This window comes from Amphiura filiformis, chromosome 13, assembly GCF_039555335.1.
Source record: "Amphiura filiformis chromosome 13, Afil_fr2py, whole genome shotgun sequence".
NCBI lineage: Eukaryota > Metazoa > Echinodermata > Ophiuroidea > Amphilepidida > Amphiuridae > Amphiura > Amphiura filiformis.
In genome coordinates this window covers 64536358-64548862 of record NC_092640.1, presented here as the reverse complement: position 1 = coordinate 64548862, position 12505 = coordinate 64536358, and the positions used below count along the sequence as shown (strand labels likewise).

The following is a 12505-nucleotide window of genomic DNA, read 5'->3' as shown; positions in this document are numbered from 1 at the left end:
TTTGCTATTTTGAAGCTAAACTGATGAAATATGGTGTAAAAGTAGATTAAATGCGGCGAAGGCGAAAATTTACACTTTTGGGGCTAAAATGTGCAAATATGAGGTTAATTTGGTCAGAAACCCATTATCAGGCGTCAACATTGGGGGATGATTGTATGGACCACCCCCTGGCAAAATATTGGGGGATAAATCCCCATCCCCCGGGATCTACGCCTATGTGATTTAATAAACATTGACGTACTAGATTTTTCAAAGTAAAACATACTACGTCTTTGATGTATGTATGTCTTGGAACCAGTTGGCAACCTGTTTTATGTTATAAGTCATGTTTAAGTAGGGTAAAGGTAAAATAGTTGCTAAAGTTCACAATCAGTTCACTTCAATTGGCAGTTGCCCAGAGAAGTTATCTTACCCTTCCCATAATCCTTTGCAGCATGACACATCACCTCACAACATCAAATGATTGACACTCCTTTTACTTTGTACAGGTTCCCTTTGTTTTCATTTGAGAATAGACTGGCTAAATATGGGTTGATCGTAGTGGCGTAGCCAGGACTTTTTCAGAGGGTGGGCAAAGGGGTGAGGGTAAAGGGGGGGGGGGAAGGCAAATTTGAAGGGGGAAAACTTTGATGAAAATGGTAAAAAATGTGCTAAAAGTACAAAAAAAGGCCTAAATATCTGAAAAATTAGGATGGCCAGCATCCCACAGGAGCAAGGGGGAGGGGCAAGACTTCTCACTGTGAGACTGATTCCCCCACTGGCTATGCCACTGGTCGATCATCAAGAAATAGATATTGATATAATATTGGATGGCTGAGCATGATACCATAACATATCGGATGAGTCATAAAAATATCGGACGAGACAGCGGCGAGTTCGATATTTGTATGACAATCCGATGTTATGGTATCATGCTAAATAAGCTATCAATATTATCATTATTAGGTTTTCTTAACTCCTAATAACCCTGAAAACATAATAATGTGCAAAATCTGATGTACTCTGTTCATTAAGGTACATTTTGTCACTATCGACCCATGTTGCACTAGATAGCAAATCAGACAGAAAATTGAAATGGGAGAAATGCATATTGGGAAGTGTTGCTACTGATTATTCCCAGTAGCAGTACCAGGGGGCATGGAGGGAGGGGCAAATTCCCCCATCAGAACTCTTCCCCGAAAAACTCAAAATTATGAAAATGTCCACTTTTTGCAGCAATTTTGCGAATAATTTGTTGATTTTGCCCCCTCACAAAACAGTGACTGATGATGAAAAAAGACCCTTTTTACATTGAATCGTTGGTCACGCATGAGACCCATTGGTCAATAACCAGTGGACCCCCCCCAAATATTTATATCCCTAACCCTAAACCCTAACACAAAACATTTAATTTTGTGATAATGCTTACATGAACAGATGATGATTTAACCACTTTCCAAAATCCATTGCAAAAGATTACAACAACCACTCACTATGGATCACAATGGTCTCATCCCAACAGCATAGTTTGATAACCTCAATTAAACAATCATAGTGCAAAATTTGACCTCAAGTTGCAGAGTATGCATTTTTGTACCCAAATTTTCAAAGGTCATTCAATGAATGTACAAATGTATTGGGGTTAAAGAACTGTGCCCCTGATAGATGAACATGTTGTGGATCCTAGTGACTTGAGCTAGCAAATCCCATTGAAAAGATGTTGTTTTGAAAATGTCCTAGGGATAGTGTAGTGCATGGATTTTCAATTGGCGGCGCGCGCCACTTGTGGCGCATTGATGCAAGCCATGTGGCGCTTGAAAAAAACCAGTGGGCCCCACGTCATGACGCTTCACTCACTAGATAATGGAGCTTGAGCAATTCTATTTTTTTAAGTGGAGCTTCAGATATTTTACTTGAGAACCCTTGGTGTAGTACCTACAAAAGAGCTGTAGTAAGGGGTGGTGGAAAAATTTATGTGTACCCCCACAGTGGTGAATTATAGGGGAGGGCAAAGATTTTTTGGCAGGCCAAAAGTGGCGGCAAGCATTTTTTGGCAGGTCAAAAAGGGGCAAAATTTTTTTTGGCACAGCCAAAATGGGGACAAGCGATTTTTGGCAGACCACTTTGAGAATTCACCACCCCTGGGGTACACGTAATTATTGCACCGCCCCTATAAGAATACTGCACACCATTTAGGGATCAGATCGATTATAAAATCAATGTATGTTTACATAGTGAAATAACTGTTTTAAAGGAGTATTTCAGACACCTAGAATCCTCTTTTTATGACATTTTTCAGTAGATATCCAAATTTCAGTTGATTCTGATTTTGCGTACTGTGTATTCCTGCTCCATATGCCACTGTGTTGTAATTTCGTTCTGGTGTACCAGAACGTAATTCAAATTTGACCTATTGTTGCTAAATGAATTAATATGCACGAAATTTTTTGTAACATAAACATGTAGCCAGAGGTTTCCAGTGGTATAAAAATCTCAACTTTTTTGAGATAAGTGAAAGGTGAGGCTGTGGATCACAAAATGCCCTTTTAATATTGGGTAAAAATTCAAATTTTACACCACACAACTCTATCAGTGTACATGTATACTTAGGCCTATCTGGCTCGTAGACTGCACTGCACTGTGCATGACTTCATAGTACAGTTTACAAGTGTATGTTGGGAAGTATCTCTGACTGATGTCTCTGAAAGAATTTCCCTGATCAATGGGAAAACAAGGCAATGATAGAAAACAAACTGATTATTCAGGTTAAAAAGTTTTGAAACTTTTCAGAACATAGATAAACTTCAAATTGAAAGATGCCTGTTCACCCGCAAAATTATTCATCTTTAATGACTAAATGATTCACCACGCAGGCAAATTAAGTGGAAAACAATTTTGAATGTGCGCGCTGTATGAAATTGGATAAGGTGAAACTTAACTTAACCTATAGTCCTAATTCTTGAAACACTTTTTAAAATAAGTAGGCTTATGGGACATGGGTAACACTTGATGTTTTTTTTTAAATCACAACGTAAATGAAATACAATTCTCAGAAGATATACAGTTAGGCATAACAGATGGCAAGTTAAGCAGTAATGTATCATCCTTTCCAAGATTCTTAGAGCCTCAAAGGACACCACCACCACCCACTGGTGGTCTGAATCATACCAGTCCTGTGATTGGTCAAAAGTTCATATCTGAACCCACTCATGAAGCTTATGATTGGTTAGGGGAGTTTTAGTACCAATCTCACTCAAGTTTCTGATTGGGCATTAATTACATTGTAATATGTTTTGATTCCATTAATTTTTGCATAAATATGAGGAGTTATTCCTCTTCTATTCAGTCTAAATCACATCTCGACTCTGTGAGCAAGTGACTGAGGTAATAGATTTGGAGGCGATAGAATGTTTTGAGAAGTTTCCTAAGCTGAGTTACGATTTGTACTTAAATTGGGTGACTGGACAAGGTCTGATTTGTAGATTTGGAACTGAACTGCCACTTGAAAAGTAACACATGGCATAAGCTACTTGCTTATTTGTTTGACTGGATAAGTACTGAACATCATCAAGGGAAGATCAACATACTATCTTGTAAACAACTTCATTCTTGGTAAACAACATCATCCTTGTCAACAACCATGATGAGAGGTAGGTTTTGATTCATTACTTTGTTTTTTTATATTAAACTGCACCAAAAAAGTATCCAAACATTTTGAAAAAAAAATCCTAATTTTGAAACTAAACCATATTTGGGTAAATCTATTTTTTTAAATGTATAACTATTTCCTGTCTCCGTTCGCTTTATTTTCTTAATAGATGCACTCTAATCCCGCACATTATGACACCCCATTGAATCCACATATGTTACAAGCATTTGATTAGACGAAGGTCCAGTTTTAAAAGTGACTAACTGGCCTATACAAGGCAAAAAGATTCAAACAACAAGTGCCACAAAGAGACATCACAATTTCTTCAGTCGAGCTTTATTTAGAGCAGTAAGTTTTTATTTTATTTTTTTCTTCTCTGTACTTTTCAAAAATGTATTTATGTATTTATTTATTTCTCAGTTCTTTTGTCCATTTTCTTTTGTTCCTTTTGTTTTAAATTTAATTTTTTTAAAAAGGCACACATAAATTAAACCACTCTCAAACCAGAAGTCTAGTCCATGGATTTTTGAATAGGCCAGTTTCTCTTTGTATAATCAAATGCTTGTAACTTTACTTCTTGAGGTCACATTGGATTCAATGTGGTGTCATAATGTGCAAGATTAGAATGTGCATCTACTAAGAAAATGAATTTACCCAAATATGGTTTAGTTTTGAAATTAGGATTTTTCCCAAGTGATTGGATGCTTATTTGGCGCAGGGGCATAATGTGAACTTAACGATCTGATAGTCAGAAGCCAATAGATTGTTGCATCTGGAAGCTATTGTCATTCAAATGAAGATTGGCACATTCATTATTTTTACTCACACAATATAGACCCTCAACGCACTATGGAATTTTCTTCTTTTGACAAAAGTCACTGAAGATTAAAAAGCATTTTTTGCTAATGTGTACTCATGTGTTTGTTTGTTTGTTTTATTTCTTCTTTAACCTGGGACACTCAATCAGTTGAAAACACAATTAATCATCTGTTCTTCCTTGAGGCCCAGGGTTCGACGAAGATTAAAATTAGTTCGTTCAACGAAGCTAGAAAGGTTGTTTCGACGAAGGAATACTTTATTTGACAAAATAGTATAGACACTCGTATCATACAGTCAGTCAAACATTAAAAAGTAATAAATCATTTCATTATTTTTTTCGTTTTATCAACAATCAACGAAAAAAGTCCTTGGAATGCTTGGCACACTCTGTTGAAATTCCGTGCAGAATTTCTTGTGTTCATGGAAATGACGTATATTGTGTTTGGGAACAAACATGACATCTACAACAATGATTTACCCTTCCCCTCTCCCCATCATGCAATGTTGGAACACATTGGGGAACTGCTGAAGACATTGGCATTTCTCAACATTGCACGGGGGAGAGGGGGTGACAGTTTGCCGTTATTTACACGCAAGCATTCCAAGACTTTTTTCATTGATTGAAGTCCTTAAAATAAAAACGTTTTGAATTTGAGATTCAGATAAAAGTCATTGTAAAATTGGTCAATTTTAGGTCTTTTGGGGGAAAAAATGTATATATCTTCAATACGAAGGTCAAAATTTTTCAAATGATGGACGGCTTTTCTGCTATACACTTTAAGTACATATCATTAGATTTAGAAAGTTTACTTTTTATATATCCAAAATACAAAAAAAAATAAAACTTTAATTATTTGCCATAAAATTTGTACTATACTGCAAATTTGTCATTAAAATTATTTGATGTTAGGACATTCCTCGTATATAGAATGCAATTTAGTGTGGCTCAAATTGGAGATACTAAAGAAAAGGGAATGATTCTATTATGGCATGTCTGTTCTGACAAAAATATCTCAATTTAAATAAATTTTAGATTTTGAAACAAAATGTTATGCCTCTGTTGGAAAAAAAAGGTTGAAATTAAAGCAATCAGCCTATACGCTGGCGAAGTTACATAATAATCGGATTAACTACCATAGCAATAGGTACAAACAATTTTTGATTATACCGCGCTGCACTACAACGTTCATGCAGTACCTCTGCATTGAATCATAGATGTCAAAGAAATGCTAATCACTTGCACCTGTAAGATTAGTCTCTTTGAAAAGAGCGGTATTGTATTCAATCTATTATATGATTGAAGACAGGTGATGAGTGCAACCTGCTTGTAGTGCAGCGCGTATATTCAAAATTGTTTGTACCTATTGCTATGGTAGTTAATCCGATTAATTACGTAACTTCGCCAGCGTATACTTTATTTATTACTCAATCAATCACACACACTCTCAAAATTAATCTCCTTCTGACGACAAACAAATAAGCAATATTATTTAAAAATCAATTGATCGATCACTATGATTTAAAATCAACACCATCTCTTTTCCATAGTATGTAAACCAAAGAGCGTTTGGTTACTATATTTTCTTTTGGTAAGTCAAAACCACCGAGATCTTTGCCAAAAGACCTCAGCAAAATTTCCCTGTTGACCAGCTACACTATTTGGAATGCCCGCCATGATCCTTCCTGGGGCACTGCTGATCAACCCCACCTCCAGCTTTAATCTTCTTTGGCACTCGTCCAGTTTATAGTTTTTTTCGTTGCTCGCGTCGTTGCATGCATAGCCCTGCATAGTTGATGACTTTTGTCTACCAACTTGTCCTGGGCGTAAGTCCAGTCTTTGTTTTTCATTACTTTCTTTGTTTGTCTGTTTTGCTGAATAAAGATTGATGATATAATAATATATAGGGTAGATGGGGGCTGCAGATGAATCTCTGCCATCGACAAGAGGGTATGGTTCGGGTGGCTACTTACCATAAATGACCCCCTTGGAAAGACCCTGTTTTTGGACCATGCATGGCTCTGTAAAACAGCTAAATTTTTCCAAAACAAGTGCTGAAAGGCACCTGATTTTGATAATTTCAGCTCTTAAGGTGGTACTACACCCCTTGATAAATTTGTGACTATTTTTGCATTTTTCTCAAAAAATAATAACACACTGGTAACAAAAGTTATGTATATTATAGGGCAAGGAATTCAGTAACTACCCTGTAACTACCCTGAAATTTCAGTGACTTAAGACAAGCGGTACATCATTTATGATAAGAAAAGAGGTACCGCTAGAATGTACCTTTGATCTTTTAAGAAATGAGGTACATTTAAAACTACTTACTACTGAAATTTCAGTGAAGTAATTGGATTCCTTGTCCCTATAATATACATAAATTTTGTTACCAGTGTCTAGTTATTTTCTGAGAAAAATGCAAAATTAGTCACAACATTTTTCAAGGGGTGTAGTACCACCTTAAAGACCCCTAAATTGCTCATTCCTCACATTTCTAGAAAGACCTTTTTATTTTGACCCTTTGCAGTGCCGAAAGATCCCCACTTCCCGTACACTGCTCAGCTTCATCACTGAATTCCCAGGGAGCATCCCCACCAAAAAATTGATAATGTGCCCCGTATGTTCCATGCAATGACCCTCGCCCGTTTTTCACACATTTCTTCCAGTATAATTTTTGATCATTTTAACTTCAGAATGGCAATTTTGTGCACTCCCAGTGCTCGTAATTTAAATTTGTTTTAAAAAAGTTATTCCATCCATTCCCAATACCAAGAAACTATGCCACTGATCTATTCTACCATAATGACAGATTAATTTAGTAGTCATCCATCACACAAAATAATATATCATGTGATCAACATACATTGTCATAGCAATCAACATATCAATCAATCAATCAATCAATCAGTCAATCACTTCTCTCACACTCACAAGTCATTAACTTAAAATTGATTGACAACTTAATTGGTAGATTGGTTGATCAGTTCAATGATTTATTGTTTGATGGTTTGATCAGGGAAGTGCCACTAGGCTTGTTTGAAAAGTCTATTGACCAAAATTAAATCTTATATATTTATATTGATTGATTGATTGATTGATTGATTGATTGATTGATTGATTATTACCCTACCCCACCACAAACCACAAGTAACCTAACCCCAACTCAACTGTCACACATTTAACCTTCCACCCTACTCCATTCTTACCAAATACCACCACCACATCCTACCCCTAACCTCACCTTCCCTACCCAACTATTAACCACACCCTTTTGAAAATGTAGCTCTTGGTAAAACCCCACCCTACCCCATCTCCACCAAATACCAACACCACACCCTACCCCGATCTCACCCTTCCCCACCCCTATCCAATCATTACCCATACCCTTTTGAAAAGGGTGCTCTAGGCAAAACCCCACCCTACCAAATCCCTACTATATACACCACACCCTAGACCTCACCCTTCCCATCCCCTACCCAACATTACCCACACCCTTTTGAAAAGGCTGCTCTAGGCAAAAACCCACCCTACCCAATCCCTACAAAATACCACACCACACCCTACAATTACCCCGACCTCACCCTTCCCCGCCCCTACCCAACCATTACACATATCCTTTTGAAAAGGGTGCTCTAGACAAAATCCCATCCCTTCCAAATACACATACCACACCCTACCCCTACCCCCTGACCTCACCCTTCCCCACACTACCCAGCCATTACCCATACCCTTTTGAAAAGGGTGCTCTAGACAAAACCCCATCCCTACCAAATACCCACACCATACCCTACCCTACCCCCCTGACCTCACCCTTCCCCACCCTACCCAGCCATTACCCATACCCTTTTGAAAAGGGCGCTCTAGGCAAAAACCAAAGCAACAGCTTGGAGAAAGGTTAATCCCTCATCGTTGCAAAGATTACCAAAATACCAAGTCTTGTTTTTGACAGGGACATTCTCTGAAATCCATTTATTTTAGATTATATCGTTATGAATTCGGCAGAGTGACGAATCGAGCATTTTGAGCAAAATGAGTTACTGTATGCTTGTGATTATGTATCAGGCGATCTTTCATTTCCACCAAAAATTAATGATAAATCTTACTTCCCGACGTAGATATTGAAATTGTGATTTGGACGAATCACGCCTAAGTGCGATTAATGAATTTGACCAAAAGACGAATCATATACTTAGGTGTACAAAACAGGCTGATAAATTGTATAGTATAGCTGGAAACTCAGAATTTCTTATATTACATGTCATATACTGTTATTTTTGATACCAATGGGTAGCTATAGATATCTTCTATCTAGTGATAGCAAAATAAGTACAAACATTCCCCACATGATATCGCTATGGCGTAATTATGTCAGAGCGCCGTCGCAAAATTGGGAAATCACAGAAAATTATACACAAAATATAGGCCAATATTGTTATATCTACTCTAAAATTCTTGATTTCAACTGGAGTTTTCACTAAATATTATGGGGATGACTAATTATAACTTATATACCAAGTTTAGGAGCTATAGCCTTAGGACAACCAGCAATTTTAATATAAAATCCCCAAATCAAGGATGAGTGCTATAGTTTACACGTAGTTGAATGCGGATTTGTCCCCGTATACAACTCTTTGCGCAGCGGTTGACACTTTTTGGATTTAGCATAAAGCCGAATAGCTGTAAATACCTGTTTTGAGGGAAATATCGATTGTTTCAGAAATTGCGAATATTGCAAATAATTAGGGTACATTCACTTCTATAATATACATTTCAAATGAGTGCTCACGAATGTTCTCATATTTTAGAAGGGCCGATGCAATGGTACCAATATTTTCAAACGCCGTTTACTCAGAACAGCGATTTTACGGATTCGTCACTCTGCCGTATTCATAACGATATATAAGACTCTATAAATTTGTTTTTACAAGTCCGTTAAAATTGTATTGTAAAGTTTTGGATTAATTTGCTGTTATTACTTTTTTCTCGTCAGAAATATTTTGGGATTAATTTGCTGTTTTTACTTTTTTCTCATCAGAAATATGCATTCTTGTCCTTGGACTATTTTTGCTTGGGAACAAGTCCACAGTTGATGCTCAAACTGAGAGTCAACAACCACCACCATGTAATAGCTGCTGCCAAGGTCCAGCTGGGAGCCAAGGGACACCGGGAATCCCTGGGGTACCGGGCACTAATGGTATACCAGGCAACATTGGCCCCAGGGGAGAAAGAGGAGACAATACCATAGGAGAAGCTGGACCACGCGGTGAAAAGGGGGACACCGGAGAACCTGGTTTGCAAGGAGAAAGAGGTGAGATGAATGATATAGGTCATCGGGGAATTCCAGGTCCTATAGGAAGAACTGGACCAGTAGGATCCCCAGGTCCTGTAGGAATAGCTGGACCAAAAGGATCTCGTGGTCACCACGGGGAAATGGGAGTGACTGGTCATCGTGGGGACAAAGGACAAAAAGGTGAAATAGGACGGAGTCGTGTGTCGGCATTTTCAGCTGTAAGGATTAACAGCTTCACGTCATCCAGAAGTGGGGAAGCTTTGCCTTTTGAAAGAGTTCACACCAACGTTGGAGATGATTTTGTTGCAACGACAGGAGAGTTCACCTGCACCATTCCTGGCATCTATCTGTTTACATACAATATTGGGACTAAGACATTCCCCCCTCGTGTTCAACTGATGATGAATGAAGTCAAAATCAATAGTGTGTTCAGATCTAAAGGTAGCAATGACATTGTCAGTAATACAGCTGTGTTGCAGCTTGATACTGGTAATGTTGTGTGGTTGAAGGTTGTCAATCACGGAAAAATAGTTTTTAGTACTACCGAACTGTATACCTCATTTTCGGGTGTTCTATTACATGAGATTTAATTCAAACAATGCATAATCAGAGTCAATTAAACCATGCCATCATGTATGGATGAAGTTGCATTGTATATCAAATGAGAATGTAGTAAGTAATAAACTGCTAGGTATAACAATTCATCGGCTTCATTCCATAATGGCGTACAGTGGTTTTTCGTTATTTTCTTTTTAATAATGTCAGCTTTCATTTTGTTAAGTCTCAGCAACCAAAATTAGCTAATTAATTGATAATTATTTAATTACATTTGTATGGTTACAAAGTGAAATTTTATGTTTTCCACTGTGGCACATCCACCTTACACCACTTTTTATAAACATTTTATAATAGTAAACAAACTAAGAAAGAGTGTAAATGGGCATAATTTGTTATCCATTTCCTGACAATTTATCTGGTCCTTTTAATACTTTTAAGGTGTCTGAGGGCTTGCGTGCGGTATGGAACATTTAGGGGGGGGGGGTTGTCCAGGGAATACACTGCAGGGTATCACCTCCCTCCTTAAAAGGTTTTTGGCTCTTTATATGACGAATTATCATAATCCAATTCCATTTCCAGATTATTTTTGGCAAAATTTCTGAAATTCCAGAAATTTCTTGAAGATTTACATCCCTGCTTAATTCTTTTGCTCTCTGTAATCGACTGCTAACAATATTGTTGATAGTTGTGTTACTATAGATCTAGCTGAGGCAGTGGTATAGTCTACACATATACCCCTTTTTGCTTATTTCACAAACCAATTGAAAACTGGCGCTTCCTCCAGCGAACCATAAGCCCAAGAAAAAAAAAAAGGTCTACAGAATAGGAAATACTAATTTTCAAAGGGCATAAATTGAAATAGACAGTGGGTATTTGATGTCAAAATATTTAATGCTATTGGGATATCCCAGTTGAAATACATTATACACACAATATGGAAGACATGACCTTAATCTTCCAAACAGGGAATATGAATTACAGATGGGGTTACCCAAATGGGTGACTCCATTTGAAATCTACACCCCCTGTGTGGGAGATGAAAGCCATGTCTTCCATAGGGGGTGTATGGATTTCAACTGGAATTGCCCAAAAGCTTTGCTACATTGAATTTTGACAGTCAGTCTACTCTGAAGTACAAAGTACAGATGCGGGCACACACATTGTGCCAACTTTGAAGGCACACATACCTGCAGCAGAGACACAGCACTGCGTACTGTTTACACGCTGTATACACGCGCATTGTCACTTTGTACTTCAGAGTGGACAAACTGCATAGATCTCAACTGGATGAGATGTAATAATGTTTATGTTTATTTTTACACAGTGATATAATAAGGCCCCAAAAAAAGGTTTGTCTCATGAACCCACGCGCATAAGTATGTGGCGACGACTCAGCGCATTAGCCTATGCGCTGCTGCTCTTCTTAAATGATTTTATTTTTCGTTTTGGATTCCATGTAAATTCTATAGACACTCATCGAGCACCAACGAAAAAATTGACAAAGCCCGTCGCAATGCCTAGTCATTTGCACTGCTTTCTATATCCTCATACTCGCAGTAAAAACATACAAACTATGTTTGTGCGATTTCCTTTTTCTATAAAAAATAGCACTCGCCTACTGGGGAAAAAAAGAAATCGCATAGAAGCATGACTCTTTTCACTAAATAAAAAATTGCATAGCACTTAGCTTATTGGGCAAATGTTCATGAGACAAACTTTTTTTTCATGTAATCTTACACTCCAACTTGCTCTCCTCACACAGCAAATAAGTTTTTTAAGCTTAAAAATGTTAAGAGATATCTACAAGCTGTATTTTCATTGGATACTCTGATGATTATATCATGTAATTAACCAACCAGGGGCACTGTTATAAAGACAGTGCTGCCCATGGGGTTAAGAAATTGGTTACTCTGATGATTATATCATGTAATTAACCAATCACAGGCACTGTAAGAAAGACAGTGGTGCCCATGAGTTTATGATTATAATGTTGTTTAAACTCAATTGATTAGACCAAAAATATTAAAATGTAATCAGAAAAGTTATGGAAAAGGCCATCTTTTAGACACCTGTACGGTGTAAAATGTATCTTAAGTGCAATTAAGCTTTCTGTTTTCTTGCCAAATTCAAGCACTTTTATGATTTAATATTGACATTCCTGATTTTCAAATATTAATACTCTAATTGTTGTGTCAGGAGTTGGCAATGA

The 12505-nt window shown here is 37.4% G+C and overlaps 2 protein-coding genes across 2 annotated transcripts in view; one reads left to right on the top strand and one right to left on the bottom strand.

Moving 5' to 3' along the window:
* Positions 1–12505, bottom strand: part of LOC140168648 (3'-5' exoribonuclease HELZ2-like) — a 122069-nt gene that overhangs the window by 29699 nt on the left and 79865 nt on the right.
* Positions 3340–12386, top strand: LOC140168646 (uncharacterized). Its single transcript, XM_072192057.1, has 2 exons — positions 3340–3629; positions 9484–12386. Exons 1-2 carry the CDS (start codon positions 3620–3622, stop codon positions 10326–10328), a joined length of 855 nt encoding a protein of 284 aa, XP_072048158.1. The 5' UTR covers positions 3340–3619; the 3' UTR covers positions 10329–12386.